The sequence below is a fragment of the Zootoca vivipara genome, chromosome 6 (assembly GCF_965207765.1).
Source record: "Zootoca vivipara chromosome 6, rZooViv2.hap1.1, whole genome shotgun sequence".
In the NCBI taxonomy this organism is placed as follows: domain Eukaryota; kingdom Metazoa; phylum Chordata; class Lepidosauria; order Squamata; family Lacertidae; genus Zootoca; species Zootoca vivipara.
Window position 1 is genome coordinate 47,522,040 of NC_142589.1, and position 22,152 is coordinate 47,544,191.

Below are 22,152 nucleotides of genomic sequence, written 5' to 3' on the forward strand. Positions count from 1 at the left end.
ACGGGAAATAGCGGGGGGGGAAAGGAACCCACCATTACTATTTAACGCTGCTTTGACCGCACACCATAGAGAGAAACAGTAAACAATTTAAACACTTCCGGTTGCTATTAGATGCCTCCGTGTGCAGGGCAAGATGACGACCCAGAGGAATCAGCAGAAAGCTAAATGTATATCCTTCATTTTCTAAAAAGCTCAAGAACAGCAGAGAAAAAGAATATAACAAGTACAGTGGAAATATAAGCAATCGAAACACATGAAAAAGAACCCTTTTATGGAGAAACGGATTATCTTTATAATGCACTAGGGAAATAAGACTCAGGATAGTGTGATCTCGTTTGCGTTGGCTAGAAGCTTGTAATATTGATAGGTTCTACAGTCCTTGGTTTTGGCACGGAAATTCGTCGTGCTATGCAGATATCTCTTTTATTTCTGGCGTTTGTTACTATGATACAGTAGTTGGTTATACTCCACTGAAAAGCGGGAGAGAACTAAAAGCATCAGTGTAAGATTTATATAACACAATGTCAGGTACAATGTAATGTTACGACATAACGGCCATGAAGCTTACTAACCTCTCTTACTATTATCTTGCTATTTGTTAATTAATTCTACCCAAATAAAACGATTCCACCCTTCTTGTCCCGCGCGTGGAACCACGCGTTTTACTTGAGAACCATGAAGACTGGGCCCTCGGGATGAACGCTACCTTTGCGTCATCCGGGAGGCGGAGCGACGAGCACGAGTCAAAAGGCTGTGACGTAAACGAAGGAGGTTCGGATACGGGTAGAGAAAAGGAGAAGCAGCGCCTAGCTTTTCTCACTCTCCTTCCCGTCATCCCCTGCGAGCGGCGCTGTCTGGCCCGGTTGCCATGGAGCGCGCCGCGGTGCTGCGCGTCAAGAGGAAGCGCGGCGGGGCTGTGCCGGCCGAAGCGTTGGTGTTGGCCTGTAAGCGGCTCCGGACGGAGGAAGACGCTGCCACACCGGGCGGGGATGAAGTGGAGAAGAATCTTTTCAAGCTGGTGGCCACCGTAGCCTCGGAGGTGCGGTTGAACAGAACTCGGTGTTCTGGTCTGGGCTTGTTTGGGCCTGTTGGTCGTCGTAGTTGGCCAATTCTTTATACCAGGCATCCCCAAACTCGGCCCTCCAGATGTTTTGGGACTACGATTCGCATCATCCCTGACCTCTGGTCCTGTTAGCTAGGGATGATGAGAGTTGTAGTCCCAAAACATCTGGAGGGCCGAGTTTGGGGGTGCCTGTTTTATACTCACAGAAACAATAAGGTAGGCCTCAGGCAAAGGCATCAAAAGTAGCTAAAATAAAAAAAAATTCTTCCAGTATCACCTTAGAGACCAACTAAGTTTGTCATTGGTATGAGCTAATGACAAACTTAGTTGGTCTCTAACTGGAAGAATTTTTGTCTTCTTTCAACTATGCCAGACTAACACGGCTACCTACTTGTAACTAAAATAAAATTAGTTAAAGATCATGTGCAGTGAAGTTAACAACGCGGTCATGTATAGTTCTACTCAAAAGCAAGACTCCTACGTGTTTCCTGGAGCAAAGCCATACCTATGGATTGTGTAGCAAAGATGGTGGTATTTCACGACTCGTCAAAAGAGTATAGCTGGCAGATTCCGGCAAAGTATGATTTTAGCACCTAGGATAGCTCAGTTAGTAGAAGGTGGGACTCTTAATCTCAGGGCTGTGGGTTCAAGTACCACGTTGGGCAAAAAGATTCCTGCATTGCAGGGAGTTGGACTAGATGATCCTCCTGGTCCTTTCCAACTCTGATTGTATTCCAGGACTTATTATTCAGTATTCCATTGTGCTTTTGTGGAATCATGATCTCATTATTCATAATATTGTTTTCATCTCTCTAATAACAATTTCTTCACTCTGCTCGCTTCCCCCCCCTCTTTTAAGGACCATCCGATGCCAAACAGGCAAGGCATTATTTGTTTGTATCTGTATCTCAAACATTTAAGGTGTTAGGTGATATAAAAATGATTAAATTTTAGGGAAAGACTGTTACAGCTTCACTCCCAATAATAATTCTTTTCAGGGATTGTGAATGTAACGACCCAAATTTGTTTTGTGTGTATGTTTAATTTGTGGTTTGTTCTTGTGTGAAAAAGAAAAGAAGACCCACTCAATTAATTTGGTTATAATTCTTCAACACTAATATTTAAATACATGTTGAAGTGCTTTACAGTCCTGTGCCTCAGGGGTAGGGAATTTGTGTGGCCCTCCAGGTGCTGCTGGTCTACAACTCCCATCATGTCTGACCCCACTGGCCATACTGACTGGGGGGGGGGCTGATGGGAGTTGGGAGCCCAACAACATCTGGAGGGTCACAAGTTCCCCACCTGTGTTAATGCATGTTTTCTCAATGCAAGCATGTTTCCTCAGGTGATCAGGTAAAGGCTGGTAACCCATTGTTCTGCTATGCAGCGGTGAAGCTTCATGCTCCGTCACCGGGGGCGGAGAGCAGGCAGCTGCCCCCAGGGACGTTGCACACGTTCTGGGGGCGGGGGGCGTGTTTTGGGGGCACGGCGTGCCATGCACAGGGGTGGGACACGCGTTTTGGGGGCGAGGCGGGCAGCCGCAATGGGGCTCCTGGGATTGCGCCGCTCGGGGCGGCCCACCCCCACTGCCCCTATCTTCCTACACCCCTGTTGCTATATAAGCTCACCTGGTATTAAGTTCCATTCATCTCAGTGGAGCTGCTTTTGAGTAGGATTGCACAGTAAGAGAATCAGGCTGTGATTGGGATGGCTGCTTAACATCTTGCCAAAGCAGAGGGTATTGATCTGCATAAAATCTGCATGCATGTGTTAATTTATAGGTATAGTTGCAAATTTGGAAATAATTACTGTAATTTGAATAGAAATGCATCTTCCCATAATGGGAAGAATGGTAACCAGGTGCACTGTGTGTCTGCTTAATATGTTGTTCAGGTACTATTGATGGACCACTACTTCCTGCTCCTGCTCTCCCTTATTACTTTATCTTTAAACTGGTCTTGGACCAGTTGCCTTTCAAGTAGAGGTCTGTCTGCTGACAGTGCTTCAGATAGAGAACTGTCCTCTGTAAACTAGGGCACATGACCATCATAGCAGTAGTCCTCTGCTCACACTCACTCAGGGATGTAAGTACCATTGAACTTGGTGGGGTTTGCTTGGAGATGACATGCAAAGGGTTGCCCTGGTAGACATCAATAGTGCTAGACTTCCTGCTATGTCCCAAACTTTAGCTTTAGAAATGAGTAAGGTTTAAGAGGTAAATCTCTACAATTCAACTGTACAGTACATCCTTTTTTAATCTGGTTCTTGGAAGAAATGTAATCTGATGATTCTGAGAAAGTGGCAGGGAAAGGGTTAATCCATACATTGCACTATTTCTCTGCTCTCAATTTCCCCCCCTAAAAAGCACTTGCCCAGTGTATTTTTTCCCCTTTTAAAACTGAGCTATTGGAGCAACACTGTACATACAGGTTTGTATTAAATATGGATTTTGTCCCCAAAAGTCTGTGATATAGTCATTTGTAGTCAGGCTTTCTTTGCACATATTGTCCCTAGGTTGCATAGAGAAGATATACTGTGCATTGGAATTAGATAGGTATGTTTCTGTAGTGATTATGATGGCGGAATATATGGAATTGTTTACCTGTTATCTTTGTTTTGTATACATTCATTTCCCTACACAGCAACTCGGCTCTGAGCAAGCAAACACTCTTCTTTGTGTTTGTGAATTGCTTATTATGACTGTAGATTTGTTCTTTAAATAACAAGCTTTTAAGGCATGAATTGAAGTTGCATTTTTGCTTTCCTCAGGACGAGTCTGTTGAGAAGTATGTAAAAGAAGCCATAAGCAAAAACAAATTGGCTGAACTCTTGCGACCTTCGCTAGGAAGTGCCCAAAGAGTAATTCAGGACCTTCGTTCTTCCAAGTATGCTAGCAGACAGGAAAGCCGCTACCGTCTAATTGCCAGCCACCGACCAAATTTCTCTGATGGAGAAAGTGATGTACTTGCTGCAAATGGGGAGGAATTGAATAAAAGCAACCATTTGGTCTCTGGAGCAAAAGAAGACACTACACATGAAGAAAGCCATGGTATTGCAGACTCCTGTGGAGAATTTCAGTTGTTTGATATTGAACAAGAAGAGGATGTAGAAAAGGATACTGGTATGTCAGCCGCACACTTACAGGTTGGTCAAGTTTCTGGATTAAAATATAGCAAGCCAGCAGTTTATACAAAAATGTGAACTATTCAGACATCCCACCAAACCTTGAATTGGATCATAATAGGAAAGGACCTTGAAAATCATCTACAGTAGTTAAATTGACCGTAGTTCACTGCTAGTGATAGTTTAGAATCCAAACCATAGCTTGATTTATTCCAAATTTAGTAAGTAAACCAGAGTTTTGAGTTTCTTCTCTGCTTTCAATTTCTCTGCTTAGCATTCCACTTTTTAGGTAAATTGTTCCCTGGAGGGGAAGCAAACATTATGATAAACCATACATGAACTCTGGTTTGCAAACCTAATTCTAAAACATGACACTTGATTGTATTTTACCAGCCAATCTCAAATAAAGGTTTTCTGTTCAGTCAATATGCCAAACCATAGTTTAGGGTGTTTTTTTTTTAAAAAAATCATTGTTTCACCTCAAATCAGAATTGAATATTTATGTCTAGTAATTTGAGAAGTTTATAAGCAAGCATTTTTAATATGCTTTCCAGTGGTTTTGACTAGCACAATTGGCAATCTAGTTGGGAGAGGTAAAAAATTTCAAGAGAGTGACAAAAAGGATGCTGCTTACAGGTGTGTTTGTTGGCAATGTAACTTTGTGTTACACTGTTTGCATGTCTCTGGGTGCTCAATTTTTAAAGCTAAAATCACCTCCTAATTCATGTTTCAAAAACAGTTTCCAATTAAACACATGAGGGTTGTTTGGGTACATAGCCTGTTGCTTTTGGTGTGTGTGAAGGGCCCACAGTTTAGCTGTAGATCATGTGCTTTGCATTCAAAAAGTCCCAAATTCAATCCCTGGAGAGCTGTTGCCAATCAGTTTTGACAGTATTGAGCTAGATCAATGATGGGAAACTTTCAGTTGACCCAATTGTGACAGGCTTGACACCTGATCTATGATGTTAGGCACAGGAAAGTTCAGCTAAAATGGGGGAGGAACCTTAGAGCTCATTCTAAGTACACTTCTAAGTATATTCGCAATATACATTCTAAGTACAGTAAACATATTCTTCCTTTGCAGCTACAGCTTCAATTTAAGCTGTGCTGCGAAGAATCAAGAGCACGCTTAAGAGTGCACTCATGATTCATTTGTTTGAAGTTGAGTAACCTGAAGTCATAGTGATTGACAGGTTGTTTCTTAATGTGTAAAGTCTATATCCTTATTGACCACTAGATGCCAGCAGTTGGATGCAGTGCAGAATAGCATAACTTCGAGCACCTTTCAGAAACAGACATTAGTGTATTGTGTGAAATTTAATCCTATTTGCAGGTATGTACATGGATACAGAGAAGTAATGCAAAACACAAAATAGTAGGGTCAAAAGGGCATAAAATGAATTGTCTCCCTGTTGTGTATATTTTGGTGGAGGGGTGGTGGTGGTGATGTGGTGAAGAAAGCCTAATTGCTAGGGGAGTAGAAAAAAAGGGAACAGGCACTGTGTGTATTTTAAAATCTTTTCAATAGACATTAAACATGTTATTTATGCTAACAAAGTCTGACTTATAGGAAATTATTAGACAGTGTGGATTAGTAAACCTTACACTTGCTTCCATCATGGGCTGAGTACATTTCCGTCTGCTTGACCCCATTCCCTTGCAGCAGAAGACCTCAGTGGGCTTTGCTTAGTAGACAAGAGCAACATCAGGGCAGGGAATGCTGCTAGAATAATCTTGGTACAATATGGATACCATGTTATTTCTCTTCCTGATGTTACACTTAATGTGATATTATTGTACAGTACAGTATTTTCGTAACTGTGTTGAGAGTCTCCAGGATACAAGTATTCTAAATAGAAAACAAAGTAGCCTATTCCTTAGTGCTCTTTAACAGCTCTAGCTGAAAACATCCAATGAACAAAATTTTAGAAAGATTATTATAATTTGTCACATTTACCTTCTATTACTGTTTGAGATTTTAGCAAGAAATATCCACTGCCCAGTGTGTTCTAGTTACATCAAGACTGTGTCTACTTATTGATGCTTGTAAATGAGTAAGAGGCAGAATGGTGGGAGACAGATATATTTGAACATGCATTTTTTAACAAGGGGCTTGTATCTTCCTCCTTCCCCCAGCACAAGATAGTCAAAGTTAAATTTGTATTTTGCTCTTGCATTTAACAGGAGGTAACTATTATTATTGAAGGGGTTTCAACCAGCAATTTGAAGTTGCATATTACTTTCTCTTTTAGCTGTTTACATTGTGATGCTTATAACACTTCTGTTCTATCTAACAGAAACCGGGTTCAGATGCAATTCTCTGTAATGCTGTTGAAATGATTCGTGAGAGTTTAACCATAACAGACAGGAAAGAAGCAGAGCATAATTTAAAGGAGGAATATGTTTATGACATCTACTGCATGGAAACAGCATCTCCATGCTGGATTGAGAACATACTGTCTGTTCAGCCCTACACCCAGGATTGTGAATTGGTAAGCAAATGGAAAAGAATGTTAAATAAGTGACAAAGGGGACTAAAGAAGAGAATGAGAACCTACTGTGAATTTAGCTCAACATTAGAGTAGAAAAGCAAATATATGGGGGCATGTAGATAATTACCATTTTCAGAGAGGGCAGTGTCAGAAATAGTGCATTTGCCCTTCAGTTCTTGACATTTTTTACAGCCGCAACAAAACTACATGTTTGTAGCTGCTATTTTAATTCCTTAATTTGTATTTTAATTACTAATCACATTTAAAGACAAGGTTTGGTTTGACTGACTTACAGGAATATCCAAATGGGTTAGACTACATTTATGACTGATAGCTGAAATAAACTCCCAAACACTGTTTATTAGATAAAACTGAAATAAATTTGATAAATCAGAATGTTTTATAAATTTCACTTCATGCACTCAACACAGAGCAAACCAATCCACATAAGATGCAGACATATGGAAACTCCCCCTTCATATTTGAACCAACATCAAGTTGGGAAAGGGTCCATTTGAAGTGGAGGACAGGAACACTTTTACTTTTTGGCAAGTCACACATTAGGCAGAATGGAACAGTGCAAGATTTGCTCATTCACATTCTTGAATAATCCTTAGATTCAGGAAAGTTGTCTGTGCTTGCAGAACACAAGTTGTATTTGCTAACTGCTCAAAGGCATAAAGGTTTTTACACACACACATTTTAATCGGCATAAATAAAACAGATTTCAGCAGGGATGGGGGAACATATCTGTCCATATGCCATGCAGGTCTATCAACACCTGGAGCAGGGTGGTGGTGGTTATGGAATCCATCACTTTTCATTTCTGATGGCTAACTTTTTTTTTTAGTTGATGCTTAGCAAATGAGTTACAGTGGAGACTTTCAACTCTGAAAATGCTTTTCGATTTTAACATGCAGGTGGATGAAAATCACATTGCAGAAGAAATATATGATGATGAAGATGATGAGAACAATGAGAACAATTGGCGAAATGACTACCCAGATGAAGATGAGTTCCTCCCTGGGGAAGATGAAGGTATTTGATGTGATGGGCAAGCCAGTCAGCAGTTTCACTTTAATTGATAGTGTTAACCATTAATTTTACTTCCATTACTCCCAAACTAGGTGGCAGAAGACCCAAGTGAAACCCAATACTGTTTTACCCTGAGAATGAGTAGCCCACATAGAAAAACCTTGATGGATATAATATAACACGTCACTTTTCTAATTTGAACTGGGAAGTGGATGGCGAGATGATGAGCAATCTGAGACAATAAGCAAATAGAGGAAAATACAGTGCTTGGGGCATTGACAGAAATGCAAACCTAAACATCATTGTATCCTGTAAAATCTTTCTCACGTTTCCAAATTATTTTTTTCCTCCTAGAATCAGAGCATGGAAGCATCAGTGATGAAGATAATGGATATATCAGGAGAACATGGGAAAAATATCGGTCTGATGTCTTGTTGGAATTCGAGTATGATGGGTTGCAGGAGCTGGATTCTGAGTAGAACACTGGAACCTTAGTGCTCTGAAGATATTACTTTAATTATATGTGAATTTGGAAGTTCATGACACCACATCCATACATTGTACCGCTTATGTACAGTGAATGCTACAGTGCTTATGGAAGCCTGGGTGTCACTGGTTGTTCAAGGGTAAAAAAGAGACTTTAAATTATGTATCTAAAATTGAGAAATCTAATCCCTATTCTTGCAGCTGTTGTCTCCATAATATGGTGCACTATGTGGGTAGGGCATCTCTGAACATGATGGATATCAGTTTTTACTATGTTGGAATCTTTGAAGGCTACTTCTGAAGTTAAGCAAGAAAAAATTACCTTCTATAAGAAATGTTCTAGTTTTTCAGGTAAAACTGGAAATGCAGAAAAAATAGAATTAGCAGACAGCAGATATGTATTCTGAACAACTCTTTCAAGGTCTGTCTCTTGCCATAAATGGAGTTTCTGCCATAGATTGACAGGAGACCATTACTCATTCTGTGAATTGTTGATCTTTGCACTTTAGTATGATTGGATTGCCGAGTAGTATGGAGTTCCTATTGACTTTAATATGCAAATAAAAGGTAGCTTTTGTTGAATAGTTTCTTTGACTGATTTCCCCCCCCTCTGACATGGCCCTTACCAGTAGGTATTTTTAAGTAGATAGTTTGCTGGTAATCCAGTGAAATGTATTACTGTACTGTTCAGTAAGTTGCCTAAAGTTTATAGACAACACCGACAGTTTCTTGACTCGTTTCATTTTTCTTTCTAGTAAGGTCAAGATGAGCTGCATTGGGTTTGACTGGGGTAGGGGTGAGTTCCAGCTACCTTGAGGGAAACAGTATTGCATTCCTTCGGTAGGGTCTAACTGTGGCCCCAGAAGTGTTTTAATAATTATTGTCTAATGGCAAATATCCCCTTTTAGAGCAAGGTGTTTGAATGGGTGGCGGCAGTCCATATTCAGGTATGTTTTGTGAGAACAGATTATTTGGATCCATTTCTGTCTGCCTCCAGAACCTAACATGACATTGTTGACAAGTCATCAAGAGTTTTGGAGTCAACCAATATGTGGGTAACACCCAGCTCTATCTCTCTTCCATCTGATTCAGAAGAGGCAGATGCTTGACCCAGGGCTTTAGAGGTGGTGGTAGGCTGGTTGCAGGACAATGAACTGAAGTTGAATCCTGAAAAAGGGTTATTATGTTCTGAGTTATTGAGGTGAGAAGATGGCTTATTCTGGATGAGGTTACAGTCCCCTGGAAGACAGGTCCACTGCTAGGAGCATCTGCTGTTCAACAGGGATTTAAATGTTGGTCTTGCTTCAAGTCCTACCAGATTTTCATTGTGATGCAGGTGAAGATGGGCCCTAGAGATCTTGAGTTTTCACCCATACCTCCTTTGCTGGGTTGGATAAAAAAATACCGAATTACTGTGCTTTCAGTGCTTTTTCTAATAATTCCTAGCCAGTGAGGGGTTTTTTCCCCCTGTTGCTGCAAGCAACAGAAAATTTAGTGATTGCCATGGTTTCTCACCACTCAGATACCAGTACAAGAGGACCAGTGCATTGCAATGTGTTGCTGAGCGTTTGTATAAAGCCTATCTTCTAGGCTTGTTATGAGAGTAAATTGGGATTGTGTATGTTGCCGTGATACCAATATAAACATGAACAACAGAACTCATCCAAGTTTACACATCTCCATGTGTATCTGTAACCAACTGGATCAGGCTCCTAATTAACTGCAGTTTCAATTGCTCTCATGTAGTGGGAAAGGTACAAAGCAGCATTTTTTAAAAAAAATCTGTTGGAGTTCCTTTTTTCAGAAAGGCTTGAGCATGGAGCTCTCTGTGTGCTACTTTTCTTCAGTGAAACTTTGGATATTGTGGGGGGGGGGGTTTACAAAGCAAAAGTAACACTAAAACATTTCAACCAGAAATAAATAAACAAGGATGGAGCAAAACCAGCTTTACCAGACTAAATAATAAATAAAACCAACCTACACAAAAAATGCTAGTCTTAGCGCTCTGCAAAGGCCCACAGCAGCATGTCTTTAAAATAATATGGAATGGGGGTGAGGGTTATGCCTCCAGATGGTTGGTAGGTGGCTGGAGATTAAAATGATGGAACATCCTCTTCCCCAGCTTCATTTCCACATTAAGTGGGGGGGGGGGAATTGTATGACACTCAAGATACAGTCTAAATATCCCTGCATGCATAGCAAGGTTATGCTTCAAAGTTCTGCTGCTGCCCTTCTTGTAATTCTTAACCAAAGGCATATGCAACACTGCCGCAGCAGTACTGACATTCTTCCTGCCCCATGTCACTTTTCTTATATGTATGCATTCAAAGTAGTATGGTTAATTAAGTGTATGTTTTCTTCACAAACAAAATGGAGCAGGTGTATCAGCGTCTCACCATTTTATTCCCACATAGTGGAAGTTTCATCCTCCTCCCACAAAGTTCCAGCACACATTGACATTATATAAAAGCAGCCATTGTCATTACAATCAGTTGGACAGATCAGGAGCTATCCTTTGCAGTCTTTTTAACAGTATGTTGGGAGTGTAATAATCTAGAGGAAACTTTACAAAGGAATGCCAAATTTACACGTGGAAGTAAAATAAAAGTGTGTGCTTTTAAGGATTATGTTTATACAATTTCAAATAGCTGTTTATTGAAAATAAAAGTAAAATGCTTTATTCCAGATTCAAACCTACTAAAGAAGCATTAGGATAGATGGGTTGTTCAATTTTGGGTTGACTGTACATTTTGAATCATTCTGTTAAATCTAAAAAAATGAACCTCAAAGCAAGTCTCACATTTTATGCAGGTAAAAAAATAAACACCAAAGGAATATCTGAATAAATGGGCCAGATTATAAATCCAGCTGTGACACTAAACCATTAAAATCCGCAGTACAGGAAAGCCCAACTTTTTTCACAATCACATGCTTATTAATGCAGTTTCAAGTCCTTTAGTCACAAATAAGACACCTGAATTGACAGAGTTCAGTATTTTTCCTCAAGCTGCAGCTATATAGTTGCCCTCTTATAGGACTGTGCACTACAGTATTCAAACTAATATTTAGACAATGATGTCAAGTTCTGGGATTTTTATTATTTAACAAATGCAGATAGGGTTTTGTTCAACTAGCCATGTAGAAATAACCAGAAAATCCTTTGTCTTTTGCCTCAGCAATCACATATATTTATATTATTTAACACTAGAAAACCCATGTAAGTGTGGCAGTTTGCAGGCAGGACACTTGCCTGCAGGAGCAGGACAGATTAGCAAGGTTGCATGGAAGCCCCTCTGCAACTCTCCCATAGCCAACCCCTGACATGTGATATGCCTTCCAGCAATTATCCCAGCCAGCCAGTCTCAGTTCTTGCTGGAAGTTAAGACTGCTAGTGGCACACACACTCCACTGACAAACTGAGAAGATAACACTGGGAATGAGAGAGAAAGCAGCTGCTCCTGCAACTACACTACAAGCTGTTTACTGGGCACACTGTCCTGGGAAGCTATTGGTAAGAAGTTTTGATGTGGTTCCTGCTGCTACTAAACATGTGGGTCACAAGGACAGAGGTGACACCCGCCACCACTGTTGCTGGGCAGACCGGCCCAGGTAGCTGCCACTGGAGGGTGGGGAGCTCAGTGTGGTCTCTGCCACCACTAAACTTAGCAACCAGACTCAGACATCATAAGGTGAGAGAAGAGGTGATTGCAGCAGTTGCTGTGCACAGTTTGGTGAGCATGCTGCTGCTGAAAGACTTCCTTGTTTCAGTTCCTGCCATGTCCAAACTGAGCAGCTGGCCCCAAGCAGCATGAGAGGACAAGGAGTTGGTAGCAGCAGCTGCTGCTGCTTGTAATGACTGTTGTCCCAAATGCTACCATCTGCTGGATTACTCCCAAAGAAAAGGAAAGGTCATATCATTAATGAACCTGTTTTCCAGCTTAAAACACCAACAGGTAAAAAAGATGAACAGTGCAATGATATGAGTATTTACTCATCGGTCCTATGTTAAATGAAGCATACGTCCAGATACGTGTGCATAGAATTTCAGCTTCATAGCAGAGTGTCTACTCCTAAGTAAGCCTCCTTAGACTTGCATTCAGGTAAGTGGGTATTGCAGCCTCAAAGCATTCCCAGCTGAACTGACCGCCCCAAGCATGTAAACCAATCATGCAAACAAATTCAATATTGAACAGCATTAAGTCTAAAAACATAAATTCCATAAAGGGTGGGGGATCAAACTAATTGAGAGGCTTGCTTCTCTATTTTGTCCTTCAGTGAGTTCTATTACAAAGCTCCTTGGGTTTTTTTGTACAGCAAAATTCAGTGAAATATTCTTACATAGAAAGAATGGCAAGAATAACCATAGATCATCCAGCTTCTTTGAGAATCAGTTTACCAAATTACAGTATCAGACTGAAGGATATTGAAAAAGCTGGAACATGTGCACAGGAGGGCAACCAAGATGGCCAAGGGTCTGGAAACCAAGCCTTATGAGGCCAATTGGGGGAGTTGGGTACGTTTGGCCTGGATAAGGAGAGACTCAAGAGGAGATATGATTGCCATCTTCAATTACATGTTATTCATGGATGATGGAGCAAACTTGTATTACCTTGTGTGGGTTCTAATCTGAATTGCCCAAAACAAAAACTTACCAGCTTTTCCTAAAGCATAAAAGTTTTACTTTATTTAATAATAAAAAAGCTAAACTTTCATGTGAAGGAGAGAACAGCAGCTTCAGGGCATTAACTGCCATCCAGTGTGCTATAGGTAAAGGAACCAGTCCCTGGATCTTTAGTGACAAATTCAACTCCTCTTATGCAATAGTTTGTCATTAATGTCAATCTACAAAGGACTACTTCACACAAAACAGCTGGATTGTTGATAAGTCGGGAGAATTATTGGTGCCTTTCAAACTCCAGCCATTTGGAATTTGTATCAAGCCTCTTGCTGGGCTGCCTATTTCTGAGCTCTAGAATACAACACTCAATTTCACTATTAAAGAAAAGTTTAGAATCTGTAGATGAAAATCATAGTAAGTTCTATGCCTGAGAAGACTGGCTTTTCAACCAGTTTATAAAAAAAAAAAATCAAACGCTAGATCATGACACAGTATGATCTGGCAAGAATCCAAGTTTAGTAATAATTCCAGATTCCAGCGAAGTTTTCTGTCAGTTCATCATTTCTTGAGCATCTTGTTTTACCTTTTTAGTCACTTTTGCATCTTTATATAGATTTGGTTTCTAGCTTTTCTTCTAAAGTATCCATTTCTGTCAGAACACAGTAGCAAAGTAGCTGAGTGGCTCGAGTGACAGCACCTGCCCAAGAGTAAAATAAACAATTAACCAGGTAACTACCTACACAGTAACAGTTCAGAATCATTGGCTTACTGAAATGAGACTGGCAGCAGCATCAGTGGTAAATACATTCCTACAAGTGCTCTATTGGCACTTTGCGCGTGCGCGCCGCTCAGGCTGCATACTTTTGGGGGTGTGAACGGACGGATTGAGTATGCAACCCGAGGTACCACTGTATTAATCATTCATTAAAAGAAACACACACACCCCAAAATATCTTACCTAAAATCTTGCTGACAAAGGGTGGTCTTTTGGAAACCGGTAAGGAGACTCCCACGAAGTATACTGGAATCCCTGAGAGTGCAATGCCAATGCCAATCAGGGAATTAATGGTGTCACTATAGAGAGGCACCACCACCAGAAATACTGAGCATATGCAGAAGACTATTGGGAAAAACAGGCTCAACTGTAAGAGAGGAAATGAACTAGAATCAAGAACTGCCAAGTCACACTCCAATTTGTACTTTTTTCATTGTCTTCAAGCGTAAGATTCTCATCAGAAACCACCTTATGCCAATCTAGAAACAAATTTCTGCCTACCTAGAAAGTTTAACAAATGACACAGTGCAAGGCTCGCACATTGGTATAATGTTTCTGAATGTATTAACTACAGAATTTGAGCCTTTATCATTCTCACCTTGAGTGGCCTGTGCCGATCTGGTTGCTTCCAACGGAGGTAGAGTTGCCCAGCAATTGATAGTCCCACAAAGAACCAATAGCTGAAGCTGAAGTAGTTAATAAGCTGGAATACATCTTCTACAGTCAAGTATATGAGAGTCATGGTACACTGTTAGGAAAAAGGAGATAAATACCATGAAAACCTCAGGAGAGACATTTTTTTAAAAAAATTATCTGTCATTAGCAGCACTTGCTCATTTTTTTTGGCAGTGTCACCATAACACAGCCTCCTCAAACCTGCAGCCCTCCAGATGTTTTGGACTCCCAACTCCCATCTGTCACAGTCAGCCCATTCTTAGAATGTGCTGCATGGGCACAGTTCAGAACAACAGAGGTATGCAGAAAGGTATCCTAAGTGGCTACTTCACAATGATACAACATCTACCCCCTGGCAGCTCCAAGCTTAACCCCCACCCCCGATGGCATGCCCCATTTATTAATGAAATGCTTGTTGGTAATTTTAAAGTACAGCTGTTTTGATCACTGTATATTTTGAGCAGTCTTGAACACAATTTCCTTTGTGGAAAGGCAGCACATAAATTAAAGTATAATCTAATTTGGGCTGAGATTCAATATCCAGAGGTTAAGTAGGGAATATGTTGTTTCCATTTACAATTCTAACTTATAGGGACAGGGTGAGTTACAAAATGAAGAAATTTAATAAGTTCTACTAGCTCTGTCCACCGTCCACACTGAGGGAGCATCAGAGTTTCTACATTTCATCAGGTATATACAAGGTGCAACATCTGTAACTAAAAAATCTATCTAGTTACTCCATTATAGAGGTATAAAAAGCCACAGTAGTTAACTTACATTGAAGAGAAGTGCTGGGACTGGTGTAAATCTTCCTATGTGGATCATTGACAAAAGGTCAGGCAAATGACCCTCCCGGGATCCAACAAAGAACAGCCTACCAATAATAATAATGATGAAGAAGACTATGATGATGATGTCAGATTTGACAGTTATATCTAATACTATGTTAAATGGAGCCTCAGAGTCCCCCTTCAAACTCCCGTCACCCCCCTCATCCCTGTGATTGGGCCCACCCTGTCCCGACCCATGACCTATTCGGGCCACCCCACATCCCCCACCCAAGCCTGTACAATTTATACCAAGCATACAATGGTAAACCCCCCACCCTCCCTCCCTCTCTCTTTGGGGTAGGTATAGCCTTACAGAGTACTAAAAATAGACTCTTTACCTCGATGATGCCAAAATAGATGCATTGAGTCCACCAAAGCAGGACAAGGCAACAGCAATCGGGATTGTCCAACTGAACATGCCAAATACTTGATCAGCAAATGTCTAATGTAAGGGGGAATGGAGAAAAATTAAAACCTGTTGAACGTCCACACAGAGATTTCTTTGTAAAATATATAGTCAAAAAAGTACCCAGTCTGTACAACAGAGTAAACAACCCATCAGCAGATGTGGAAAATGTTTCCTGCTCTGAAGTTCAAGTCCTGTTAGATTGAATTTCAGAAATAAATTCAATTTGAATTTACTGTTTTAGAAAGTCCAAGGTACAGAGAATTGTGGGCAATCTTGAACAAATTAGATTGCTAAATGATTCTGCTTTTTTGCCCTGCCTAGGCAAATATGCTGCATCACAAATTATAAAAAAGCAATAAAACAGTCTGACTCCTGAATAGCTCCAAATTAAATTGTTTAAGGAAAGGATGGCTTTTAGCATAAGGAGACAGAAATATACTTGTTTGAAAGCTTTACCAAGAAATACACCCCAAATAATTTATGGTTGCTGCTCTTATAATGACCTACAATTCATTGATGACCTTCCTTATTTTTACTGCAACTCTGCATTTTTCATTGATTTCCCTCAGCACCACCCAAGTCATGCCTCCATAATTAAATATTTCCTCTTCCTTTATCATTCAGTGAAAATACCTTCTACTCTAATTTCACTACTATTGTGGCATTTCTGCTCCACATTTGAGGAATGATGTCCCATTCTTTTTCTCCAAAAAGAGAATGCAGAATAGCAGGCCTGTACCGTCAGTGCTGCTTGGGAAATAGGATGGCTAATATATAGAGCTAGAGTTTTTTATATATACATAACAGCAACAGCAGTATAATTGTACAGATATAAACTGGTTCCCTGTGAACCATGGTTTGCAAACTGAAATTGGAGGTCAACCTTTGGAATATGCACTACTTCCACATTCCTCATTCTCTGGAGCAATTTCCTTCATGTCTTCCATTCTCAGTGTTAGCCATGGGTTTTGTGTTACACACTCACTGATGTGATTTGTGTATTTAGGAGGATCCATCACAAATTGAAGATGTGTGTTTTGAAGCAAATTGGCAAACCATGGTTTTGAGAGGAACACAAAGCTATTTATGACAAGAGAAAGGAGAGGAAATTGGTTTTGAAAGGGGAGATGGGTGAGGAGTGTGTACCTAAACCACGATTTGCAGACAGCCACCAGTACATCTGCACTTAATCCACTATGGGGAGAGATTAGACTGGTTCATACCAATGGCCAAATCTCAGATTTGAGCATTCTAGTTCTGGTTTCAGATGCGAAGCATAAACTCAAATTCACCAATTTGTATGCTACAATGGCATATTCAACAAGGAAATCAGGGCTATAATCGGCACATCTGATGGGAAGGATGAAAATCAAATATGCATGCCTAAAGATTGCCAAACCATAGTTCAGCCTTCCAGTAGCTTGAGCATAGGATTTCAAATAGGAAACCATGCCTCAAATTTCAGCTAGCTGCAGAAACAAAGGCAGGCTTGTGCCTTCATTTTGCATATGTAAAATAGGGTGGAAGAAGCCTTCTGTTATATTTTCCAGCTTCTCGTCTGCAATGTCTAGATGAAACTTGTTCCTGTGTCCTGTTGGTATTCAATTGAGTAAACTCAATTAAATTAATGAAGGTAATTAAGGTAGTCATGTCCATTAACTTCAATGGGTCTAATAGGACCAGCCTTAGATAAAACCCCATATACTGTAGATATTAGGTATTTAATTTTGTTAGTACTTTAGGCATAACATTCCAGTATTTAAAGGATTCAGTATTTAAAGGATTGGAGTAGATTAATGGGGGAATCTGCCAGGTTTAATTCCAAAGAACTGTTAAAAAACCTGTTCACTCTGTGAAGCTGGTTTTGTCTTTCTGCAAGATATTCTGAAAAGAAATCATCACAAAGAAAACACCACAATTTATAAACTGGATTAACTATAATCTGGGTGATACAAACAGGCCTAATTAGTAACAGTAGTAGTAAAGAGCGAGACTGTGAGTGTTATTAGGAGTGTCTAATAATATTCAATCAGTTTTCATTTAAATAGTACATTTCATGAATGTGTAAGATGTTCTATATAACAATGTAAATGTATGTGAATATAACAATGAAACTGACTGATTGAATATTAAAGGCTTAGATAAGTACTGTGTCCCTAATTCCAGCTTCACACATGCACAGTTGGACAAGTCCAGTAGCGCAACTTCTCCTGAACTGCAGCCAGAAAGTAGTGAATGGATTAATAATGAAATCTGATTACTTAAAGCTCCAATAACCCTTCTAACTAAAAAGATTAAAATCACAAATAGGCAACATAAACCAATGAATTTCACATTGGCCAAATTACAAGAAGCTTCTTGCTGTGTATTTGAGCCTGGAAATTTTACATTTGGGATGCTATGTTAGATTAGTCTAAAGAGAATGATCAAAACACCAAAATTTTAAGAAGCTTGTTCTAAGACACAACAACTTACCGGTAACTACTCAGCTTAACTCCCCCTTAAAAAAACAAATTTGTTTGGTAAAGTGTGCTGACCTAAAAAGGCTTAGATCCCTCATATGTCATTAAAAAGTTGTAAATATCCTATATAGTATTCTATAGTACAGTAATTGGAGTGACCTTTAACACAACTGAGTTCTTGGAAAAGAAAGCAGAGAAGTATCCTATCAGCCCCATAATGATTTCTTTAAATGTTAGGCATTTAAATACCTACATAAGTAAATGGATAAGAAATCAGATAGTAGGTCAGATGTCAAAAGATCAACATTGGAATGAATATAAAATCAAAATATCTTTCAAATACCTTTTGTGCATTAGTTGCAAAATATCTCATGCAATTCATAGAATAAACTGTATAAGAAAACTGGGGGGGGGGAGCAAGCAGGATGTTGTCAGTAGGTTTCCCCAATTTCACCCTATTCAGATTCCCTTGATTACCCAAACTGCAAACCAGTAGTGTTCCTACTGCTTGGCAACAGGATATGTCATTCATTGTCACAGTGGAAGATAGTGGGTTAGAGCAATGCATCCCCCCCCTTCTTCCAACCTGGCTTGGGTCTCTTGCCTGAAGCAACAGCCCAAGAACTCACTCTGTTACAGTGTTGATGCAGACTCTCCCCAGAATATTTTTACTTTCTACATGTCCAGCCCACATGCATGCTACTTTCAGTCTTGCCTAAAGTGACAGCATTTCTGCAGTCTCTTCTATTATAAATAGGGCAGCATTTTCCATGAATAGCTAAACTGGTCTGAGACCTTGCAAGTGACTGATTTTACCAATTTCTAACAGCCCTAAATACAAAGGGTTGAATTCAGACTAAGTTAGTTGCTCTAAGTTCCCACTGAAACAAATGGTGACTGCAAGTCATGACTTAATTTTAGTTAATATTGAAATAAATGGGATTTAAGCGCAAGTTGCTTAATCTGAATCCAATCTGATAAATTTAGCATTACTATTTTTGCATAAATTATACTTCAGTCAATCAACTGAAAACAATTCTTGGGGAAGGTTAATTTTTTCACATATATATAAGCCTCCAAACTGCATCCTTAGAGGTTGTTGGTTTCATTCTGGATGACTGTCACCAATTCACTTGGATGTATACACACAAGTTTGGAGAAATCAAAAGGTAGTCTGGCCATAAACAGTGCCCAAAAGTTCTAGATCATATAGAAACTGGGTCATCTGAATCATAAAAAGGCTGCACAGCTCAAGATGCAACTTACTCAAAGTGAAATGCATAAACATACATAACAGCAGCAATATCAGACTTACCACTGCCACTGCATCACTAGAAAGCACAGCATTAATATCCAGCACTGTATAATATGCTATATTGGTCAATATGTAGATAATTGTCACAATTGGCATAGAAACAGCAATAGCTAGAGGCAGGTTCCTGGTTAAACAAAACAAAACACAAACACACAATTTAGAAGTGTTAGAGATTCATTCCTCGTGTTTGCATTCATGGGATTGTTGTCTATCACATGATGGTATATGTTTTCATTCCACAGAGTGGGACGTGACGGAGACAGGATGTTTGTGTTACTGCGTTTCCTGGAGTGGGACTATTGTTCTTTGTTCTTTTCTCTTTGCTGTCTGATGCTAGAGAGGGAGCCATGTTGCAGTCCTCCGTGTGTGTTTATATGTAAATAAACGTAGGTTAGCCAAATGCTGAGTTGCTGAGGTCTGTTATGCAACTGCGCAAACTCTGCGGATCCGTAAGTGTGCTGGTGTCAGTTGGTATCAGTTGCTGTGATGTTCAGGCTGAAGAATGCTTTTGAAGCTCAAAACGATCGACCAGGAGGGAGAAAACATGCCAGTCAGGCATGTGTCTCTGCCAGGGTCCTTCTTGCGAGTAAGAGATCCTAACAAAAAGTAGCTGTTACTCTTTTCATCCTGACTAATACCTACTGGAATATCACAAGGGATGCGGGTGGCATTGTGGTCTAAACCACTAAGCCTTTTGGGCTTGCTGATCGGAAGGTCGGCAGTTCGAAACTGCACAACAAGGTGAGCTCCCGTTGTTCTGTCCCAACTTCTGCCAACCTAGCAGTTCGAAAGCACACCACTGCAAGTAAATAAATAGGTACTGCAGCCATGCACACTGGCTTCCATCACGGTGTTCCATGGCACCAGAAGTGGTTTAATCATGCTAGCCACCACTTGACCCAGAAAGCTGTCTGTGGACAAACGCCAGCTCCCTCGCCCTGAAGCGAGATGAGCGCCGCACCCCATAGTTGCCTCTGACTGGACTTAACTGTCCAGTGGTCCTTTACCTTTATTTACCTTACTGTAATATCAGGTATTTACAAACACATTTAGACTGATAAAAGCTTCATATGAGAACTAGGAGTTCTATTAAAAACAAGCTAAAGAAAATGCCTTATTTTCATTACTTTTGTGGCCTACTTCTCACAGAGGTGTTTAGGCTGCACCACTTCACACTCCAGGGAGAAATTTACGTGACTGTTCCTCCATGCTGAAAACAGTGCTATACATAGAAAAAGGCAAGGCTACAACACTCCTCCCTGGCACCATCTTTTCAATGCACAAAGATTCTTCTTTTTCCATGGAGCTGTCATTCAGTTATATGAGCCCACATTTAAAAGTCCAAAGTGTTGCATCAATGAGAACTAGGCCTAAGACAAGGCAAAAGGGAATCAAACCAACTTTAATCAATGGTCGAAGTGGGGATCAAAGGCCATTGTGGGGTGCAGGAGGGAAGGGGCCTGCTCTAAATCTTGCTGGGCAAGTGTGGAACCCAGGAGACCCCAGAGGGCAACCCTCACCATTTTCCCTCCTAGGGATAGGAAGAGACCAGCAGGGCCTCCTATTTGCCAAGAGGCTGCTGTAGAGGTGACACCAGGGGGGAGTTGCCAAGGAGATAGCAGATCTGACCTCCAAGGAACACACTGCAGCCACTGATGTTACTGTGGTGGTGGTGGCGGTGGTGGCGGCGGCGGCAGCAACGGCAGCAGTGTATGATGAATTTCTAAGAGGCCACACCTGCTGCCCCTATAGATCCTGCCACCTGAAGTGGTCACCTCACCTAGTTTGATGGGTGGGCAGCCCTGACTATGTCCAGTTTTGTCAATCCTGCAAGTTGGAAACAATGTGCAGTTTGCTACAGCAAGTCAAGCTTTTCTTAATGTCTCTCAGGCTTTGAAATTCTGTTGGTTACTCTTTGTAGTGTCAAGGTTCAGAATTGTTTATGTCCATGTAAAATATTTCTTCAGCTAGAGATAAAGTTCTCTCACACTTCAAGATGAATTTTCAATTAGATTGACTCTTAGGAGATACTTCAAACAAAGTGAAAAAGGTGAAATAGCTTTAGGAAACGTTTACCTTTCTGGGTGTTTTATTTCTTCAGTTACAAAATTGAGGGTGTCCCAGCCTGAGTATGAGAACAAGGCAGAGTAAAGTGCAAGAGAAATACCCCCAAGATTCCAAGATGATCCCTCAAATGAGTCCTGAAAGTGGTCCGAATATCCTGCGTGTAAAGGAAAAGCAGAGGAATAAGAACAGTGTTGGAAAGCATACCAGATGGCACTGTTAATATACTTTACTGGAAAATAAATGCAAGAAGAATGAGAAAATCTCAAACTCTCTGAAGACAGCAAAGTGAGATCTACACACCTACACCTACACCTACACACACACGGCATAACTAGATGGGAGATAATAACATTTTTAAATGCTGCCTTGCATTTAAATAAAAGGGGGGAGCCCTACTAGCAAGCAGAAAACTAGCATAGCAAGCTGCGGGCTGGGCTAGACTGTCTCCTGACAAGTTATTAATTTAATTGAAATGAAATTTTATTTATTTTTATTTATGTGAAGGAACATTCAAGGAATTGTATTCCCAGCCTACAGTGACAATCAAACACCTCATTCTTCTGCATGGATATGCCAGGCTGCATATCATCTCCCTGTTGCCTGCCTTTAGAGCAAATCAGTTAGTAGAAACATTGCTTTATTTCTGAGGAACTCTAGTTCAATACATACCCAATTTACATGCATCATCAGAGACAGACTTGGCTCACACAGTTCAAACCACAGTTAATTAAACTGACTGCAGGCAGCCTTGGCATTACAACTTAACCTCTTGCCAAAGTACTTTTATATACAAGGTATCTAG

General features: G+C 40.4%; 2 protein-coding genes across 5 annotated transcripts in view; one reads left to right on the forward strand and one right to left on the reverse strand.

Annotated features, from left to right (window-relative positions):
- The first annotated feature begins 121 nt into the window (after positions 1-121).
- Positions 122-8,781, forward strand: SLC7A6OS (solute carrier family 7 member 6 opposite strand). Its single transcript, XM_035118103.3, has 5 exons — positions 122-1,039; positions 3,833-4,207; positions 6,484-6,678; positions 7,599-7,716; positions 8,068-8,781. The coding sequence occupies exons 1-5, from the start codon at positions 869-871 to the stop codon at positions 8,190-8,192; spliced, it is 984 nt and encodes a 327-aa protein (XP_034973994.1). The 5' UTR covers positions 122-868; the 3' UTR covers positions 8,193-8,781.
- Positions 8,782-10,581: 1,800 nt separating this feature from the next.
- Positions 10,582-22,152, reverse strand: part of SLC7A6 (solute carrier family 7 member 6) — a 31,103-nt gene continuing 19,532 nt past the window's right edge. For all 4 annotated transcript variants that reach the window (XM_035118099.3, XM_088672046.1, XM_088672044.1 and 1 more), the window contains 7 exons: positions 21,360-21,504; positions 19,284-19,407; positions 15,436-15,539; positions 15,045-15,141; positions 14,191-14,340; positions 13,776-13,959; positions 10,582-13,514 (listed from right to left, as the gene is read on the reverse strand). In XM_035118099.3, coding sequence (XP_034973990.2) covers positions 13,423-13,514; positions 13,776-13,959; positions 14,191-14,340; positions 15,045-15,141; positions 15,436-15,539; positions 19,284-19,407; positions 21,360-21,504 — 896 coding nt within the window. In that variant the 3' untranslated portion in view covers positions 10,582-13,422. The remainder of the gene's footprint in view (positions 13,515-13,775; positions 13,960-14,190; positions 14,341-15,044; positions 15,142-15,435; positions 15,540-19,283; positions 19,408-21,359; positions 21,505-22,152) is intronic.

What these genes read in the sequence shown, in the direction of transcription:
- SLC7A6OS (XM_035118103.3), top strand. Translation starts at nt 869, where the DNA reads ATGGAGCGCGCCGCGGTGCTGCGCGTCAAGAGGAAGCGCGGCGGGGCT. An exon ending in TGGCCACCGTAGCCTCGGAG is followed by an intron (nt 1,040 to 3,832) that starts GTGCGGTTGAAC and finishes TGCTTTCCTCAG; the next exon opens with GACGAGTCTGTTGAGAAGTA. An exon ending in ACACCCAGGATTGTGAATTG is followed by an intron (nt 6,679 to 7,598) that starts GTAAGCAAATGG and finishes TTTAACATGCAG; the next exon opens with GTGGATGAAAATCACATTGC.